This window comes from Choloepus didactylus, chromosome 2 (genome assembly GCF_015220235.1).
Source record: "Choloepus didactylus isolate mChoDid1 chromosome 2, mChoDid1.pri, whole genome shotgun sequence".
NCBI classification, from domain to species: domain Eukaryota; kingdom Metazoa; phylum Chordata; class Mammalia; order Pilosa; family Megalonychidae; genus Choloepus; species Choloepus didactylus.
In genome coordinates, this window is record NC_051308.1 from 63,081,830 (window position 1) to 63,103,341 (window position 21,512).

General features: G+C 36.1%; 1 protein-coding gene across 3 annotated transcripts in view; it reads left to right on the forward strand.

Annotated features, from left to right (window-relative positions):
• Positions 1-1,335: 1,335 nt before the first annotated feature.
• DENND1B (DENN domain containing 1B) overlaps positions 1,336-21,512 on the forward strand; it is a 282,470-nt gene continuing 262,293 nt past the window's right edge. For 2 of the 3 annotated variants that reach the window (XM_037825100.1, XM_037825102.1), the window contains exons 1-2: positions 1,689-1,857; positions 4,046-4,110. In XM_037825100.1, coding sequence (XP_037681028.1) covers positions 1,841-1,857; positions 4,046-4,110 — 82 coding nt within the window. In that variant the 5' untranslated portion in view covers positions 1,689-1,840. Of the gene's footprint in view, positions 1,492-1,688; positions 1,858-4,045; positions 4,111-21,512 lie in introns of those variants that run through there. The other variant, XM_037825101.1, reaches the window with a different exon arrangement.

Sequence of the window (21,512 nt, forward strand, 5' to 3'; positions counted from 1 at the left end):
GAACTTTATCTGAATATTACACTGCTCATGCAATATACTAGTAATAATCCCCATTTTACAAATTTAGGAATTGAGAAACTGAAGTGGCTTACCCCAAGTCTAGATATGACAGCATGTTATGCTAAAGAAAATTTTTTTTTATGTTTTCCAGTTATGTTCTGTCCTCATTTTTGACTAATAAGTACATGGTATGCAATAGATCTTGTTGACCAGGGAACATCCAAATTTGGTAAGAAAGTCTAAGATTGGCATAATTGAGTGTAATTTTAGGTTCTCTGATTCCAAATACTTCACTTAATTCCCAAGACACTTTGTCTGACTTTTATATTTCACGGCTAACCCTATATTCATATCACATTTGGTTTCTTCTCATCATCTTACATTCTGCATGCATAGAATATGAGGCAATCCCCATTTGAATGAAAAACAGTTACCAAATGTTAAGGTTGGCAATGTTGGCAGAAGCCCTTTTACAGAAGACCTCTGCATAACAGCCCAGACCTTGATAATCTTTTGAATATCCTTTATAATTCTCTTCCTCCATCTCTTCTCTGTAGCTCCTACATAGGAGGTAATAGGGCAGGTAGAGAGGCAGTATGGAGTATAAGTAAACAAGCAGCATTGGACAGATTTGGTCTGAATTTCAGCTTTGTCATGAACCACTGGCTTAACCTGGACTCAATTTCTTCATCTATAAAATATTGGTAAAAAGTACCTAACAGAATTATGGCGAGTATAAAGTGAGACAATGCATGTAAACTGCTTAACACATGAGACACTGCTCTGTAAATTTTAGCTATTTGTTTTAGCCCCTCCCACCCTCATTCTTCAGACATAGTTTTTTGAGAGTGGTGTTTCTCCGAGCACCCCTAGACTGCCTGTCTCTGAGGCCCACCACTCTGTGAATGTGTCCAAAAGTTAGTGCCTGGTTTTACTGCAGTCTGTGATACAGGAATGTCTGTCTTCCATATGTGCAGGAAAGGGGAGCACTATCATTTTGCTACTTGACAGGGCTATTTAGCAGGTGCACATATGCGGACATTCCTGAATCAGGAGGTGGCAGCTCTGGATTTCAGAATCCAGGCCACAGCTGGAATGAGGCAGGACCCAGGGACATCAACTTGAGCTCTGAATTTGCAGTTTCAAAGTAAACAAAGCGCCCGAAAACGATGACGGCACCAGCAGACAATACCCATCAATTAGGTTCCAATTTCGTGCGCACGTGATGTGAAAAATACTGCAAATTGAAGCACTTTTTCAAGTACTCTGCTTTTCGGGGAATTGTAGCCTTGATGCCCTGAAGACTGGACTGAACCCAAAGAGGAAGCCGGTGCTGAGGAGACAGGGGGCACCTTGCGTTTCTGACTCGGTTGTGAAGTGACACGTGGGCCACCGAGCAGGCACTGACGTTCCCCATAGTCCCTTTGGCAGCTGGGTCGCAGGGACCCCCGCTTTCCCCGCAGGCTCCGGCCGGATGGCCGCGCGGCTCAGGTGAGGCCGCCGGGCGCGTCCCCGCGCGCCCCTTCCCCCTCCCGGCGACTTCCTGGTTTGCAGAAGGTGCAGGAGCCGCCGCGGGCGGCCGGGTCGCGGGAACTGAGAGGCCCCAGCTTTGGCGGCGGCCGCGCTGTTGCTGCCGCTGCTGTCACAGAAAGGCGCTGGGGGTGGGGTGGGAGGCAGGGAATCGCCGGGGGCGCCGCCGACAGGGGCCCGCCGCCGCCGCCGCTGTGAGCAGCGTCCCTCCCCGGCCGGACAGCCATCGGGGGCGGGGGCGGCGCGACCCTCGGGCTTCGAGGCCGGCGCGAGCGGGCGGGGACGAACAGTCCCACCCCGACATGTAACCATGGACTGCAGGACCAAGTGAGTGGCGGGTGGCGTGCCCCGCGGAGGGTGGGCGGGGGGCGCCCGGCGGCAGCCCCTCCCAACCCCGTGCCTTCGGCCCGCTCCGCGCCCGGGCGCCCGGCCGGCTTCCAGGGACCGGAGATGTTGGGCGAGGGTCGCAGGGTGGTCCCCATGCTCCTTTCCGGCCGGCGGGACGGCGCTAGGCCGCAAAGCCTGTCGAGCCCCGCGTCCCGGGCCAGCGGGATACGCGCGGCTCCTCCCGGAGCGGCCGGCAGCCCCCGCGTCTGTGCGCGCATCCCGGGGGCGAGAGGGAAGGCGAGCGGCTCCTGCCACCACCCGCTGTGGGTTTCTCATTCTTCCCCCAGTGTGTCAGACGCGACTCGTCCGGGCATCTGTCCTACTGCTGCCCCGGAGGGAGTCAGCGTTGAGGCTACGCTGTTATTAGTTCAAGTGCTTTCCTAGCATTAAGATGACCATTTTTTTTCTGAAGTGTATTTATCAGTTTTGTCTCGGATAATTTCTTCTGATTTTTCTTCTTATCACTTAAATTTGTCTCTGATGTTTGTTTATATAGGCACTGTGTATATGCGTGCTGCTTGCAATACGGTGTCCAATTAGATGGTATTTTTATGTGTGTACTAAACTATACATCAGTGGATATTTTTCTAAATGAGAAAGTGTCCGGAAATAAACAGTTGATTAATTAAGTAAAAAGGATTTGATAAATGTGGTGATTACTTTCTGAGTATTTTAGAGATGTGAGTTATATTTTTCTCCTGAAACTTACTTTGAAAAGAATTCGTTCGTTCTTTTCCTCCCATTCCCCCAAAGTTTAAAATAATGAATGTCATGTATATTCAAATAATGAATAATGAATGTCATTAAAGGCCTTTTAAATTTCATGGAAATATAACTGAATCAATATTTGCTTTTTACACCTCAGAGATTTTAAAGAATATTGGGAACATTTTGAAAAAATATAAACCATGTAATTTATAGTTATTTTCTTCAGTGTTTGACATCATGGTGGGTGGGTGATTAAAAAGTATACTTTCAAATTTAATATGAGAGAAGAGCTCACTTGAGTCCAGATTGTTCCCACTGAAACAAATTTATAGTGAGAGGACTGAGGAAATGTATATTTTTGACATTAATTTATATAACTTGTTACTTCCTATGTTTCTAGATTCATGTCTTGTAATATAACTTTTTAAAGCAATGTTTATTTAGAAATCAGAGCTGGCAAGAGTTTATTGAAGGAAGTAGGTATTGAAACAGTCAGTGTAAAAGACACTAAGGACTTGTTAGCAGGAATAACTGAAATATATTAACACTGGTCACGTGGACATCGTGGTATCAGACTGCTTAATCTTTTATCTTCTAGCAGCAAGGGAGATTCAAACAGAACTTTTTGAAAAAAAAAAGTGTCTCACTAGATTGCAATTTGCTTTTTGAAACTCAACCAGTGAATTGGTGGAAAATTATAATATTGAGGCAGGTGTTCGTTTTCCCCAAAGATATTTGACACAAAGCAATTTGTATTTTTTTAGCTTTAAAGTCTATGTATAGTTCAGTACTTTAAACACATTTAAGTGCAATAATTATATCTCAAGAAAAGTAAATCCAAAGTATCACATTTAAGGAGCATTATAAATGTTTTATAGTGGTTTAGAAGGTCTGCTCATAGTTCATGATACTTTAGGAACCTAGCAGGTGGAACCAGGTATCCATCATTTACACTTATATTGCAAGTCCTTTGGAGAAAGCCCTAGTCTGCTGTTAAGCTCTGTTGGTAGGGCAAGGTAAATACACTTGCACTGGCTTTCCTATTTTAATTCAATAAAAGCAATGCCTTGCATTTATATAATATTCAGTATTTTATAAAGTAATCTCACATATATTATTTGATTTATAATCCTCACAATTATTTTGTAAAGTGAACAAGGCACTTTATAGTTGAGAAAACAGACTCAGAGGTTAAATGCTTGGCCTCAAGTCTCAGAACTCCTAAGCCTTAGCTTTCTTAAGTTACTGAACTGGGAAAATACTGTTATTGTTATTTCTCCTACACTGTGGTCTTCTGTTTACATGGACCATACTGAGACCAGAACAGGATCAGTTTTGGAATTAATAAAATAAAAACTTTATAGAGATGTTTATTTGTACATCATAGGAAATAAATATAACAAAGTTCTTTTTCTTTTAGGGAAAATCCAGAAAGAACTTTTGACTTGGTATTAAAAGTGAAATGTCATGCCTCTGAAAATGAAGGTATGTGTGTGTTGTTAATTCTTAAAATAATTAATTGCATTTGTCAAAACAAGTGATAAGTTGTAGGCTGCTGGAAGATGATAGAATCAGGATAATAATAGTGCTAAATGTGTATTCTGTAAGTGGTGTCTCAGATTGTTGTTAATAAAATAGAAAGTTTTTTGCCAGGGATCTGTAGAAATCGGGAATACTATGTGTGCAGCTTGAATTTCAAGTGTGTGGTAAGCCCATATAATTTACAGCTCAACTTTACCATTCGTTGATAACATTATTGTTAGTTTTGGTAGAAGAGTCACGTCTTTTCATTCTTTCATTCATCTTTGAAATTTAGCCTTTTTTTAAAAATACTTTGGCATATTCTCCAGCCAGTACCAATGGGAGTAGAATGCAGACTGAGTGGGCCCTTGTGTTGGATTTACTCATGTAGCATAGTACTTTCAGAGAGAGGCAAACAATAGTGTGACATTACTTGGAAGCTGTTCATGCTATACAATTTCCTGAAAAGATAAGAAAACTTCAGTGTGGTGATTTTTGTCACACCCCCCCCCATCCCCAGCACCCCCCCAGCACCCCCCTCCACCTTTTGTTATATTGTTTATGTGTGTATGTGGGGAGGGCTGGCAGGAAATAAGGAATTACTCTTCTTGCTTATTTCCTTTTTAATGTGTCCTTGTGTGATTCATTTTCACACATTTCCAAAGTATTATTTACTTGTAGTGTACTTAAACCCTAGATAGCATGACTAAGTGTGGGATTTTATGTCTAGCTGGCCATCTTAAAGCCTTGGTATAAAGGGTACTGATGCTCTTAGCTCAAAATTGACCTTGGCAGCAATTATATGCTCTTAAGCAGTTTGCAGCTGCACACCTTAAAATAGAGGAGCCCAACTAGGCTGTGGTAAAATGGGCATGGCTAATTTTAGGTAGGAAGGCCCACATATTTCTGGCTCCACTAGCCCTGCCTACTGCACTTCTGGACTACAGCTGTGCCCAGGCTTGCTGCTTGGCAAGGAGTCAGCCTAGATTTTAGGATGTCTCTTTTAATTTAAAAGGTTATCTTTTGTTATCTTATACAGTAAAGATTGCCCATTTGAATTCATTTTAGGCTCAATGGAGTTCTCTTTGCAGACTCAAGTGGATACATTGTTTTTTTCATCTCCAATTTAAATCTTTTGTATAGTGTATGTTCCGGTTTGCTAATGCTGCCAGAATGCAAAATATCAGAGATGGATTAGCTTTTATAAAGGGGGTTTATTTGGTTACAAAGTTACAGTCTTAAGGCCATAAAGTGTCCCAGGTAAGGAGGGTACCATCACTGAAGGATGGCTAATGGTGTCTGGAAAACCTGTTAGCTGGGAAGGCATGTGGCTGGTGTCTGCTCCAGAGTTCTGGTTTCAGAATAGCTTTCTTCCAGGGCGTTCCTCTCTAGGCTACAGCACCTCAAAAATGTCACTTCTGGAGCATTTTTCCTCTCTTAACTTCTCCAGAGCAAAAGTCTGCTTTCAAAGGCCCTCTCCAAAATGTCTCTGTAAGCTGCAGCTCCTCTCTCAGTTCCTGTGCATTCTTCAAAGTGTCCCTTTCGGCTGTAGGAAGCTCACTCCTTCTGTCTGAGCTTATATAGTGCTCTAGTAAACTAATCAAGGGCCATGTGAATGGGCAGGGCCTCAACTCTATGGAAATTATCTAATCAGAGATATCACCTAGAGTTGGGTGGGTCACATCTCCATGGAAACCCTCAAATAATTACAATCTAATCAACACTGTCTGCCCACACAAGATTGCATCAAAGATAATGGTGTTTTGGGGGACATAATACATTCAAACTGGCACAATACACTTATGATATGAATAAATCTTCAAAATACCTGCTAGAACATTAGCTAAGATGCCTGAAGATACGCTTACCCCATTGTAAATGTGTTTCGGAAACATGGATTCTCTAACATTTTAAATGCATGCTAAAGTGATCTTGATGAAAAGACCCATCTGCTTTATGTAACACCAGATCTGTGCATATGTCAGAGAGATTGTGACCTTTCCATAAAGACTTTCTAATTGCTTACTCCCTCCTACCTCCCTTTGCCTTTTTCCGTTTTTTAGGAAAATGTTATTCCAGTTTTTATTTTCTACCTCTACCCTTCTTTTGTTACCTTTCTGTCTCTTTGTTGTTTTTGTTTAAATTGCTACTTATTAGAAACATCTTCACTTATATTTATCCAGAATGCTGAAGTTGGATATGTAATAGCTGGTTAAAATAAACACTTTTGGTCTCTCTATAGGGTGCAATTAATCCAATCTACCCATGAACTCCAACTATGACTAGTTGCAGCAAATTCTAAAGATTTAACAAAAAGCTAGGCTCAATCATGTAAAAAACAATAACAGTCTTCTATATTTGATTGTCTTAAATAGTATGAATATGACTAATATTTTAGAGTCAGATAAGTTATAATTTTTTTGTGCCCTAAAAAATAATGGTATTTGATTAAGAGGGCTATAAAAATAAAATGTCAAGTTGAGAGTTTGTTTCAGTAATGTTTTATTAATTTTCTGCCTTATTGCTAAATATTATAGGGAAATATATAAAAATTAAAGTTATTAAAATATATTTAACTATCAATAATTTATTATGTTTGTTTTAATAAGAGTATATTGTATGCATCAGTTTGTTTAAAGTAGAATAAAAGTTTATTTACTCACATTTAAATTAATGTGGATGAAAATCATAGGTATATAATAGACTTGGAAAAAATGTAAATTAGGGTGCTTTTGGGTATAAATGTAAAATCAGTTTTAAATAATAAGCACACTGGATACTCATACAAGAGGAGACCCAAAGGCAGATCATCAAATATCTAGGTTCTTTCTCTGCCTCAGCTTTACTACTCACAGTAATGGTTCCATCAGAAGGCTTAGATTTCTTGTGTTTATAGGATGACTGTCATTAGAAGTTGGAACTCTGCTTTCTTGTTATGACTATGGGAATGACAGACACTGGCTTCTCATGCCTGTCTCTGTAAAGCCAGAAACTTCCTTACCCAGAATCCTGCAGGGCACTTCTCCTTGGATCCCACTGGTCTACATTGGCATGGTCCCTGACCATTCCTGAAAATAGAGGCGGTGAGGTGGTGAGATTACCATGATTGATTTACTAAAAGGAGTAGATGTTGGAAAAAAGTAAAATGTTCTTTGTAAAGGTTTGTCAGAATATTGGTTTATTTTTTGATGAGTGTCTTTGGTCAAGTAGCGAATATGATACTCAGCGTAGACTTGGTTGAAACCAAGCTTTGGTAATATCATGTTAAGATATTTGGTATGTTTCTTTTATTCACTTTTTAATAGGGAACATTTAAATTCTTTCATTTATTCTGTGTAACTTAGATCCTAAGTATCTTCAGAGATGCATTATTATTAACTAAATTTTAGTTAGTGGTTTGAAATGACATAAGTTGTTGAAATATAACTTGATATGGCTAATTTTGGTAAGATGATGATGTTCATCTGATCAGTTGCAATTTGGACTTGCTTCGATGGCATTATATTGCTTTTCTGAAAAAGATGCATTTTAGAACTTTCTTGAGAGTAACATGGATTTATGTGGAAGACTCACAAATTTAAAAATTGCCATGAGAGGTGCTGTTAGTATTTCCTTACAGTGTACCCTTTTTGTTAACAGGATTTGGTTTGGTGGTGTACAACATACTGTTTGGGAATCACTCCTAATGGTGGTCTCTCTGGCAGGACATCCTTCCTAGTAATTTCTTTACCAGGTATTCAGGAGAAAAGTGCCAAAGTTTAGATCCTAATGCTCTTCCTGGTAGATCTACAAGCTGATTGCTGCCATCATTCTTCTCTTTGCTTTCTTTCTAGACTCCCAGCAGGCAGGGAAGTACAGCCAGCAGTGATGTCCTCTCCTCAATGCTAATAACAGAACTTATTGTTACCACACTGCCCCTACTTTCCCTGAAGTGATTGGGGACTTCAGGGGAAAGAAAATTAACTCTTCCTCAATAAAAATAAAACCCTCTGAGGGTTTCTCTTCCAGCTTTGGTGCTCTAGATTTCTTTTTTTATATTTTGTTGATAGCGCATCCCTAGTAGTAGTGGTAGCTAATATTTATGTAGTGTTTATTGTTTTGGTACAATTCTGGATGTGTTACATATGCTAATTATTTAAGCCTCACAACAATCCTATGAAGTAGGAAATTTTTTGTTCGTTTTACACATGAAGAAATGAAAGCACAGAGAAATGAAGAACTTGCCTGAGGGCATCTTCTTAGTTGTCGATTTATATTTGAATTCAGGCAGTCTGACTCCAGAGTTTGTATTTTAATCACCAGTACTCTATTGCTTCTCATAGTAGAGTGACCTCTCATAAGCTCAGTAAAAGCTGTTTTATTATCATGCAAGGAAATGTTAGAATATAAATTATATATGATACAGGTAAATTTTTAAAAGTCAGTAATATGGTATGTTCTCTGAAATTAATGAATCCAATGTTATAACAGTTACTGAGTTATTCTCTGTGGTTACTCTTGCTCAGGAGATGACTCCCACCCCCACTGCTCTTTTTTGAGATTCACATTTTCATCTTTAGTGAATCTTTGATCTAACAGTTCTAGCTATTTATTAGTAATTTCCACATTTTTAGCAAATCTTGTCTTTATTCCTTTCTGTTTATCTAGAATTATTTCTTTCAGGAATAAATCCCAATTTCCTACTGACTTTCTATTTTGATCAGTCCATCCAACTCAGTATCAAATTATACTTCTTTCTGATATCCAGCTCATATTAATCATTTACTTGCCGCCTTCTCTTTTCGTTAATCAGAACCTTAAGCCAAAGAGTACTAACTTAGACAGGTTTTGCATTTAATAACTTTTCCTCTATAGGGATACCATTTACACTGGAATCTACAGCATTTTACTTCTGCCTGTATTTTAGTGCTTATTGTGTTCTTTATTCAGATATTTATCTAAATGTCTTTTTGCTCCACCAGAAGTAAGCTCTCCAAGGACTGGGCCATGGCATTAATTTGAATCTTTACAGGAAAACTCTAGTATGGTGTCTGGCATATTTGAAAAATATTCACAGAATCAGTAAAAGAAACTGGACCTAGAACAATGCCTGGCTTTTGATAAATGAATGTTGATCAAATTAAATCACAGAGAGCTGTTTTTTGTAAAGTGACCTCAAATGCATGCTGGTATGACAGTAACAGATGCTCTGGAAATATATACCCATATGTGTTTTGGACTGGGCTGTTTTGATGTACCCTGTGCTCAGGCTCTTTCCATTCTATACCCACATTTCCTCTTCTCTGTTCTCAAATAACAAGATTTGCAGGGACAGATACCGTATAGAAATGTTTGTGGAGGCTACCTTAAAACCCATCCAGACCTATCTACACGTAGCAGAAACCCAATAGAACTTTTAACATTTAGAAAGCAGAACTTTTGTGAATTATACATGTATTAAAGTGGATTAGGGACTTTATATCATTGCCCAATGTGGGAAAACATCTGTAAGGTCATTTTCTTAGTTTGGCAGAGCTGCTGGGACAAGTACCACACAATGGGTTGTTTTAAACAAGCTTTTATTGTCTCGTGGCTTTAAAGGCTAGCGGATCAAAATCAAGATGTTGGCAAGGCCATGCTTTTCTCCTGGGGACAGCAGTGTTCTGATGATGGCAGTCCTCCATCACATGGCACTTTCTCTCTCATTCTGCTCCGGTTTCTTTTGCCAGCTTCTTCTGACTGCTGGCTTCTGCAGACTGTGTTAGAATTTCTTCTCTTTGCAAGTCTTCCAGTCATATGGATTAAGAACCACCCTGATTCAGTTTGTCAATGCCTTAACAAATACTAACGCCTGCTAAAGGTCTTACTTATAAATGTGTTCACACCCACAGGATCGTGGGTTAAGATATGAACATGTCTTTTATGGGATGCATGATTCATTCCCCAATGGTCACCAATCTTAAAAATGTGGTTACCGTGATAGTTGTTTTTGCTCTGGCTTTGTGCTCATTGGAGAAATCTTTCTGAGTCCCTCTCAATCTGGGAGCCCCAGGATAAATTTAGAGTGATCTGGAATGAAAGTGTTCATATTCTAGGTTGTTGAAGAAAGTGAAACTGTTTCGTTTTCTTATCCTTGGAACATACAAGGGACAAAATTTACTCATTTTTCAGAACCTTATATTTGGGATATGCCATTTTTGTTGTTTTATATATATGCATTTTGTTGTATGTAGTTAAGAATAGATGTTCTTTTGTATTTGGTTGGGGCATTTCATCTTCTTTCCATAACTGCCAGCATGTGTAAAAGCAAATTAAATATCACTGTTCAATATTGTTACTTTGATAGGAATGTTGCAGAATTTATATATAATAGTGTGATTATAACTTGTCTCACTAGATACTTTGTTTACATTATTTATTTTTGCTGTTTTAATCCAAGGAGACCTCTTGATTTTTAATGCCCACAATTCCCACTTGTTACATGTGGGAGGCAGTTTTTCTCACAGTGGTATGCTCTCTCCAGCTGTTGTTTGGCGGGCCATGGTGGGTTGTCAGAGTGCAAATTTGTTCAGGTTACTTCTTGGAACTTTCTTGTTTCCTTGCCTTTCGAGGAAATATACTTCCTGTTATACTTTTTTTTTTAAAGTATGCATTTTATTGAACACAAATTATACTTCAATTTCAAAAAACAAAAAAGTACTATATGCTGGATTCTAGAGTAAAATATAATCTACCGCTGCAGAAAGCATCTAATGACTCTTACTATCATTTAATAACCAACACAGGCCATTTAGAAAGCAGATATGAAGCTTTAATTCAGGGTGGGCATTTCTATCACCATTCTTTGTATTATATATAAACATTGTGTCATATGTCTTCACAAAGATACATATTTTATAAGACAGTTTTCCTACCACATACCAAACCATGCCAAAATTCCATATCACTGGTTTAGGGTGTATTATAAATATCATGAGTCACTGATTAAATATAAATATAGATGTTGAATACATAGGCTAGAAACTTTAAACAATAAAAGTTTAAGACTAAATAGCATGAAAGTTTACATATATTATTTAATTCTAGGTATTACCTCACAGGGTGACAACCAATTACAATTAAATCCCAACTGTGAAATGATAGTACATTCAGATTTCTGACATCCAATTATTCCCATTTCCACAATGACAGTACCCACACTCTGCATTTTCATTTTTATAGAGTAGACCAGCTCTCCAACTGCAGACCAAATTTCTTATTTCTTCTGTAATAAGAATTACCATCTTGATCATGACCACAAGAAACCAAATTTATATTCACTGTACTATTTAGAGATGAGCCTTATTAAGTATACAATAATATGGAATTCTTCAGTGGTGGTGTTCAGAAATAATTCAACGAGTATCTGAAAATGGGTTTAATTGCTACTGCAGTCCAGGTACATTTCATTAAAAGATGAAAATTTAGAAGTAAATACATAGTATAGCCCTTCTCCAAAATACTGCCTGGAAATAAGTTCCAAGCTGAGTTTAAAAACAAACAAACAAACAAACAGAGAAAAAACATTATATGATGTTCTGAGCTGCAATCTTTCAGAGTCTTATTTTCAATCGGAACAAATTTAGCAGCTGGTAATACACTGCTTCAGAATCTACAGTCTAGAGGGAATTCTTAGACTTGTAGTTCATAGTCTACAAGAAATCTGAAAGGACTTCTAAACATCCCCCTACTAGTCCCACATTAGAAAGCTGATAATGTTTTAAATCAAAATCTGTAAAATATCAAACATAGTCATGGTCATTTTTAATAGTGGTGCCAGAATAAGCAAAGAAATTATATGCACAGCTGTATACAGATCACCATTAAACACAGGAACAAAATGTCATTTGATGCATATCAAATAAGCTCCCAGAAAGCCAATATGAATATATTTTAGTTTAATTTGATACAGCATCTAAAAGGGACCTCATATAATTATGGACACTGCTGCAAACACTTGATGGTATGAAGTGTTGTATTAAGCATCACTCATGCACAATAGATACCTTTTTAAATTTCTCATATGTTTGTCTTAAGTTTACTATTTATAAGCTACGATATGTTTAAAGCACTTAGTAATTTTTAAACCAACTATTTAAATTGACCTATGTCTAAGTGGGAAAAAACTGAAACTCTTCCTTCCCCTCCTCAATATCTGATGGTGATATCTCAAAGCTTTACTCTCCAAATTGATGTTTATTATATATATCTCATGAAGAATTCCAGTAAGGATGAAAATTCTTACCACAACTAAATTAAAAAGTCTGTTTTCCCAGCGGCAGTCTACCCATCCCCACTTACAACATGCCAGGCCTTTGGGGATTACGTGATATATGGTGGCTGCAGATGGCAATAATTGGACATATCAGTCTCTGCTTTTTATTCTGGATCATGTTATTTCAAACTAAATAAAGCTTTTCATTAAGACAAACCAAAAGAAGTTTTTTCTTTATTTAACTTCAATATAAGAGTAGATAAAATTAAAAACTTTTATTGTCCTCAAGTGTATGGGAAATAGAAAGTGTGTAAATTACATTAGGAAATCAAGGGTGGGGAGGGAGTATAGTTTGTTTTTCAATTAAGCATTTCATTCAAATAATCACAAAACTTTAGGAATTCAGGTTGCTTGGTTCCTGGTTATTTATGTTTTAAAGTACTGTATTTGAAAACCATTTCAGGGTAAAATAACTATATGAATAATGCATAGATTGTGAATGTAGGATTGCATGCAATAAATGTCATGTACATTGGAATTTGAGTGTAGAAAGGGGTCTGCAGGTGTGAGCATAATGTTTCTTCCTTTTAACCATGAGAATGCTCCCAGCAAGGTAACTGCTTTCGGCCTATTCAAGATCCCATTTGCCAGGCCATCCTGATGTTCTCAGATTGATAAAAAAAAACCAATGTCTCAAGACACCTACAAAAAGGAACTGACTTGCCTGAAATATGCAAAAATAATTCCTGATATACTTTTGATAATATTCTTTCATTTGGAGATTTTTGAATGCTCACGTCTCCCTTTGTTTTCCTCTAAATTTTTATTTTCAATTTGTAAGTTAGAGGGCAGGAATTAACCTTTTAAAATGTACATTTTAAAGGTTATATAGAATATGAGGAGAAGGCATTTTTTGAATGCTTTAGGCAGGTGGCTATGTTTTTATTTTAGGTAACCGAAAATCAAAGTGATTAAGTACAAAATATGTTCACAATCAATTCCAAAAGAATCCTTTCCTGGAAAAAGGTATTAAAGTTCAAAACCTTTTCCCACTTTTGAGACTCTTAGGCTTATTTTAAAGGAACATTATGTGAACTAGGAGATTTTTTAAAAAAATATTTTTCATTCTGGAGCTAGAAAGAATTAAAGATAGCTCTGAGAAGTTCCTGAAATCTTGTGGTCTTCCTATATTTCCGGGTTGATTGGTTTTTCCTATTGTTAGGTTTGCTTTGAGCATAGATTAGACTTATAGTTTATATAAATTAAGGATGAGTTGATTTAGTTCAGGTAGTGATTTACTTTCATCTGTAAGAGGGATGTCTTGGTTCATATTTACATGGTAGTTAGTCACTGGCCTTGTGGGGAACTTGCCAGAGGTGGCCCTGAATTGAATTTTAGAAGAATGTAGGATATTGGTACCTCTTGGGGTCTTAAAGACACCTTGCAGAGAACAGTAGACTAATAAAACTGGCAGTTTTCTCAATGAGCACCTAGTACAACCCCTCAGAGGGGAAATTGCCCTTTATAATTCCTAATTTCCTAGTATCATTGACTTTTTCACAGCAGTTTTAGAAAGTCACCACTTTTGGAAAATTCCTAACTAATTCTAAGCTTGACAGAGTTGTTGCAATATTATATTTATTCTTAACAGACAACAAAATAAAACCATGGGAAAAAGCCTAAACACCATAAGAAGTATTCAACCCGTGTTCATTCATTCTGTGAATGTTTCTGAGTATGAGTTATGTGTCAGGCACAGATGCAAAGCAGTTGCAGTTAGGAAGATCAAGTTCTCAAAGGGGTGTGTCAGTTTTAAATAAATGACTGTAATAGAGTGTTGTAAGGGTTTTGATAAGTGTATGCTCAGTTTATACCACTGGAAATGATGAGGGAACTTAGCTCTGTGTGTGGGGCTTGCGGGTCAGCGGAGGAGTACGGACAGTCAGGGTTAGTCCAGAGGTTCGGGAGAGACAATTAGATCTCTGAGATCAGTTCTCTGTTGGTGTCAGGTTACCTTTTTTTTAAATATAGTCTGGGTTTTACTTCATTTTCAACATCTTGCGGAGTAGGGGAAGAATGTATGGCTTTTGGCATAAATATTTACATGTAATGAGGAATATCAGGAAGCATTCTTACTGCTACAATGTAATCTGCCTTGGGGCAGGGAGTTGTCTGTTTTCATCTTGTTTACTCAGAGCCTAGAAGAGTACCTGATCCATAGTATGTGCTCAGTGAATATTTGTTGATTTGTTGAAGCACTGTGATTAAAGTACTAAGATGGCTTTTAAAGAAAAGGAATGGAAATTGCATAGAATGTTGAGTTTCTTAATTGTTATTACATTCTTTAGAAGTATGATAGTTTTACTGAACAAGTGAAATTTACAAAAGAGAAGCTTTTAGAAGATATAAAAAGAAGTTGCTGAATAATCCTTTTGTTATTTGCCTTGTGGTAGTTACATTCCCTCTTGAAGGAGGTATAGCCTGGATTTTGATAGCTTGGATTTATGCTGCCCACCAAATTTTAGCCTTTTCTGTTGCAGACTCTGGGAAGGTGTCTTATGTATGGATGGTGCTCAATAATTACTTGAGTTTTGTTCTATTATTAAAGTGAAATAAATAAAAAATTGTGTTGTACAACTAATACCCATTTTAGATTTCTTAAATCTTTTTATAAAGTTTCATATAAAGAACTTTGAAAGGCTGTAGATTTTAATCATCACAATCTATGGGTGCCTTATTTAAAACTTTTTTTTTTTAAATAGAACTGTTCAGAAACCACAAACTTTGTAACTTACTAGCAGAACTGTTAAAGATCAGATAGTGCCTTTTCCTCTTTCAGTTCCTTCTTATTTGTCACTTGAATTTGAAAAAAAAAGCACAGAACTATCAGTTTAGTACATCTGATGGTCTTCTGCAAATGTGTAAGCTTCCAGAAATTAGTCATTTCAAAAATAATTTTGACTTGGTATGGTAGAAATGCACCAGCATAGGGGTGTGTTTAGTATTCAAATTTATCATTAATTAAAATTTTGTCATCAGATAACTTAAAAAATTTAGACATCTTTATTATTTTGATAAAAGATTATTTGATTTAACTTAGGAATTTATGCAGAAAACATTCATTGGAATGAAATCCAAATAAGTTCAGGTATATTTTAATACACTGAAATACTATGTAATGTTATGTCCTCAGGATCTATGGTTTAAAAGTAAACTGTTCTAATTCTTGGAGTCAGAAACTAGAATACAGCTTACCAGCAGCTATACAGAATGGAGAGTTAAAGCTTAATTGGTACAGAATTTCTGTTTGGAGTGATGTAAAAGTTTTGGTAATCGATGATTGTGGTAATAGCACAACATTGTGAATGTACTTAATACCACTGAATTATGCATTTGAATGCAGTTAAAGGGGAAATTTTAGGTTGTATATTGTTAAATAAATAAATAAACATATATGTAAATTTACATATATATAAAATAAATTTTTATATATATAAAATAAAACCCAAAGTTGCAACCATGGGAGAGAAAAAAAGAACATTACTGGGACAACTGAAAAAGTTGCTTTATGTCAATGTAGATTTCTTGAGCTTGAGAGCTGTAGTTAAGTTAGTTACATAGTCAGTATCTCTGTTCTCAGGAAATGTACCTGAAAGTGTTAGGAACATGATGTGTATAACCTTTATCAACTGTTTAGATAATAGACCTACAGACAGATAGATAGAAAGAATGATATGATAAATATTGCAAAAAGTTAGTAAATTTGGCTGTTTGGATGAGGGGGTATATTGGAGTTGTTTTTGGTGTTATTTTTGCAGCTTTCCTGTAAGTTTGAAGTTATTTCAAAATAAGTTAAAATAAAAAGTAAATTTCCTCTTATGGGTATGGTTCAGAAAGGTTTTTTTTTTTGATTCTAGTGTATTTTGGATATGATGTTTGGAAGAGGAAGTTGTATATTATGTTGGGAAAATTTTTTTTTCAGATTCTTGGACTTTGTTTCTATTTTATAGAAAATAAAATAGCATTTTCTGCTTCCTAATTATAAGAAATTAATGAGGTTAAGTTGCTTGATTCTTAGACAATAACGTGTCATCTTTTTATTTTCTTTTTCTTATTATTTCAGAGGACTTGAGAACTAAGTTTTGGCAGCTTAGTTTTGCTATGAAATGTGATTTTGGTGATGCATACCTGCAGAGTAATCCTTGACAATAAGGGGCAATACAATTTCATCAAGATTATGTGTTGCTTGTGTTCTGTGTGTGCAAGTTTAGACATGTTATAGAAGTAGTGAGCTGAGAATTTTTATATATAAAAATACCAGTTTCCAAGTTTTTAATGGTTGCTGTAATAATTGTTAGTGACACTGAATGTTTACCCTAAAAAGTGGAAAAATTAAAATGGTATAAGAATTGAAAGACAAAATTTTAATTTATAAATATTTGCCTCATTTTCAGTTTTAATAGTTGAAAACACAAATGAATCCACAATATATTACATCTGTCACTGTCTTAAAAATTTGGTCTTTGAGCATATACAGCTGTCTGAAATTCTTATAAAAGCCATTTGCTTTATAGTTGACTCCATTTGGGAGATTATAAAATCTTTTTGTAATTGGTTGACTCATTCCTCTCACGCACTATTCAGATTAGCAATGACCGTTTTGTTTATGGGTGGCTATGGAAAGATGAGAGGAGACAGCCTTCATATCAAATTTCTACCTTGCGTCATTCATTAGTACTTCTTTCTTATGATATATGTAAAATGGTGCTCGAAGTATTAAAATACTTGACATCACTGAATACTTCAGAATCACTTTGTAAATCAAAGTAAATTTAAATTATATTTATCATGGGTTATGGCTTATAATTTTTGGGTATTTTAATTCCTTGAAAATGTATTACCTGTATTGTATTTAATCTATAGATCAAACATATAATTTAAATTTGCTTAAAACAATTTTAAATATGATTAGGATTTATCTTTTTAAGATTTGACCGAATTTAATTTGGTCAAAAAATTGTCTTGTAATTAAGGCACTCTTCAATACTTATTCTGAGCTAAAACTGAAGTTCAGAAGTAGAGTAGATGATAGATGCTGGTTAGAGGAGATGACTAAGCTAGAGCTCAGTGCTGGCTAAGAGGTGTCTTCCTCCTACGCAGATATTTTTAACCCAGAAGGGCAGAAGTGTTGAGTCTTCTGCAGTGAAGGAGAAAGGGAAAAGCCCTGTTTTCTATTCCTGGGTCTTTAACTAGCAGCTTGGCCCAGTGGAAGCCTGCTGTGCCCACCCTTGGTGGTTCATCCCTGCATGAGGGTGTTAAATTTGGAATTTGTATTTTTGTCTTGTTTCACTTTTAACTTTTGGTGTATTTGGTGTTTTTTTTCTTTCATTCATTAGATGTTTAATATTTTTATATTTCTTTTGAACCATTTTAACTTAATTCTTTCTTTCTTTCTTTCTTTTTAATTAGAGAAGTTGTAGCTTTACAGAAAAATCATGCAGAAAGAACAGAGTTCCCATATACCCCTTCCCCCCAGGCAATTTTCTCTATTATTAGCATTTTGCGTTAGTGTTCTAGCCTTGTTACAATTGATAAAACAACATTATTATAATTATACTAACTATACTCCATAGTTTACACTAGGGTTTACCCTATGTGCTGTATAGTTCTATGGGTTATTTTTTTCCTGGTAATTCATAAACAGCATAAAATTTACCATTTTGTCCACTTTAAAATATACTATTAAGTGGTATTAATAACAATCGCAGAGTTGTGCCTCAATCATAATCGCCCATTGCCAAAACTGTTCCATCACCCCAGTTTCTTTAGTTTTTAATTTTACCTTGTTTCTGTTTTTCCTTACTGTTTTATATTAATTTCTTTTATTCAGTTTTTAAAACTTTTTATTCCTTTTTTCTTAAAGAATAATTTAATAAAATACCCTCTTGGGAAAAAGTTATGCTCTTTCTTGTTCTGAGATTTGTAGAAAAAACTTTTTCTAGGAGAGGAGAAAGAATGTTATGAAAGGTAATCATTGTGGAAACTCTCAGAGAAATACATTCCAAACAAAACTGATGGTTACTCTTTGAATATGATTGTTAAACTATTTCTGTCTTAGGTTGAACAGAAGTAAATAAATTTGATGCCATGATTTTCTGAAAATCTAAAATCTGGTGTCCTCTTGTGGATAAAACAGAGGGTCTTCTCTGTTAGGCATGGCAAAGTAGAAAGAATAGTGTACCAAGAGTTGAAAAATGTCTTTGGTCCTGGTCTCACCACTTAGTAGTTGTGTGACTTTGGTGAAATCATTTAAACTGTGTTCTACTTTCCACATTCATAAAATTGCACTATGTATCTCAAGAATTGTTATGAGAGTAAATGCTCAATGGGCATGAAGGTACTTTGTGAATTGCACTGTAAAGCGCTATGTAGATAGAAACTTTTATTTTGGTGTCTATATTATGGTTCTAAACTGTTGGAAAACAGGCACAACTGCATCAACAGAAATTAAGTGTCAGTGATTTCCTCCTACTTAGATGTATGTGAAAAATTTGGAAGATTGCCAAAGGAAGCCGCAACTTTAAGTCCCCTACTTAAAACTGCGGAAGTGTGAGGAGTGAGGAGGATGGATTCTAGTAAATTTTGGGGGAGTCGATGAGTCAGTTGCACTTTGAAAAGGCTGTTTAGTGGAGAATAAAAATTGTAGCACCGAATTTGAAAGCAATTATTTCAAGATTTAGTGGCAGGTAAAGACTTGCAAGTTATAATGTGACCTTTGTTGAGCATTGCTTTCTTCCAGATTTTTCACGTGCCCCAAATGTCAGTAGGCAAGTGGAAATTCCATACATCTGTAAGCTTTCAAACTTCTAAGAGTTAACTACTGACAAAGTTAGAAGGTTATTAGAATTTGAAATAATACTAGGGATTCTTGTCAGGAGGAATGGAGATGAGAGATTAAGGGTAAGATTAAAACTGTTGAGTTCTCAATGGAATTGTTATCAGTCATTGGTATGGTGGAACTGGTTGAGAGGTTTATGAAAACTGATACTAAAAAAAGAAATTTGTGAATGATTAAGAATTATGGCAAATTGAAGGTCATCCCGATAATGACATCACCCTCACTTGTTTGCATTCTTATCTGACTTTCTTGAGTGAGTGCTACAGGAACAGTGTAGTTACAGTGAGCATTAAAGATTATATACAAACCATGAGCTGTCTTATCAGTGCTACAGATCAGAAGACTAGATGAATAACCATAATGATGAAAAGTTACTGTAGTGTTAGTTTCCTGAAAAATTTACTTAGGTTTTGACAAAATCTGGATTATGTTTCTGTGGGTTGTATGAACATTGTCTCTTAAATGAGGGGTGGCAGATAAAGTTTTAGAACCATCATATTGTAGGTTCTCTTACATCATTCATCTAAATGTCTCTTTTTTTATAGGTAACTTTGTCAAGTTTATATTTTGCGAAATTTAATTTATTTAAGGCCATTATATGTATTCCTAAATTCCCAGTAGCAATGTTTCTCAACTTTATTAATGTCATGACACACACGGAAAGGGATGTATTTGTATGATTTCTATGGCACACTTGGGCAAGCAGATCTCATGCAATGACAGGAGGTGACTGGCCTGGGGATTCCTAGGGTTGAGGGAATCATTTTATTCTCATTCTTCTAACCCATTAAAGGGACACAGGTTGAGAGGTTCTGTATGATTTCTTTGTTGAGGAGAGAACCGACTAACTGCTGTTTTCTGCTGGCTAGGATGGCAGAGCTCTAGAATTGGATTGGGGTTAGAAGAACTTGGTCAGGGTTCCAGCTTTGTGGGGTGATCTTTAAACTTGCTGAGTCTCAGTATCTTCTACTTTAAAATGAGAACAAAAACAACGCTTCTCTTTCTGTCATATAGTATTGCTGTGGTGATCAACAGAGATAATAAAAGAATATGAAAATGTTTTGAACAGATGATTATTTTACTCTAATTTAAGCAAACGGCAGGTACATGCCTTTCATAACTCACGGGGAAAAAGACTTAAATTCGTATTTTGTAATAGTTAATTCATAATGACATAGCATCCCAGTGCCACAAGTAAGGGCTTTTGACTCAAAAGCTAGGAGGGTAAATTGAAAAATTTAACAGTGATTTTAATAATTAAGGATTAATGAAGGATGTATTGCATTTATCCAAGTGTTTCTTTCAGGCTAAGGCCTAGTGTATCCTTTTATCAGTAATTAATTCTAAGGGTTCCTATAAATATTATACATATGTGTTTCATTTTCATCTATTTTAATGAAACATTGAAAGTTCGTACAATTTTTTTTCCTAAATAATAAAGAAAGTAGTTCATCTAATGGCAACATTTTCCAATTGCTGGAAAAACACATATATGAATAAACATATAGCCGCTGGGGTTTTGCAGACCAAAATCTGTAAAGTGGCAGCTGAATATGTGAATTCTCTCAATCACAGTTGATTAATCAGAATATTCTGTTCCTCAATCATGTTAGACCCCATGTTTAAGAAAATTCCTAGTACTTTTATTAAAGAACTAATCTGTTACCATTGATATCATCTGTCCGTCTGTCCGTCCGTCCATCTGTCCATCCATCCATCCATCCATCCATCCATCCATCCATCTATCCCAGTGTTTACCATCTCATTCCTGGTACTAAAGGAAATGCAGAGATGAAATTGGCTCCACCCATCAAAGTCGTCTACAGTCTGGTGAGAGAGAAACATATATAGGGTTCACAGTTCTTACATTTTTGAATCTTTCCAAGACCCATTTGTAACTGCTGTTCTCAGTAAAGAATTGAGTGCTTGAGAATCCACTTATAACCAGATAAAATAAAGTTTTAATTGTTTTATATGTATAGAATACCTGTGTCATTAATATCCCCTCTTTTAATTTGGAGATTTATTTATTAATAAGGGGGTGAAGGGGATGAGGTTTTCTGAATCTGCCAGTGAAAAATACTGGCTTCTAGCTTGTTTTGTTTCATTTTACTAAGCTTTTTTTTTTTTCCCTGTGTGTGTGACAAGTTTTGGAAAACTCTCTATGTTGTTAAAAAATTACCCCTTCTTTTCTTTTTTTCTTATTTTTAAATTAATAGATGGATGAATTCAGTG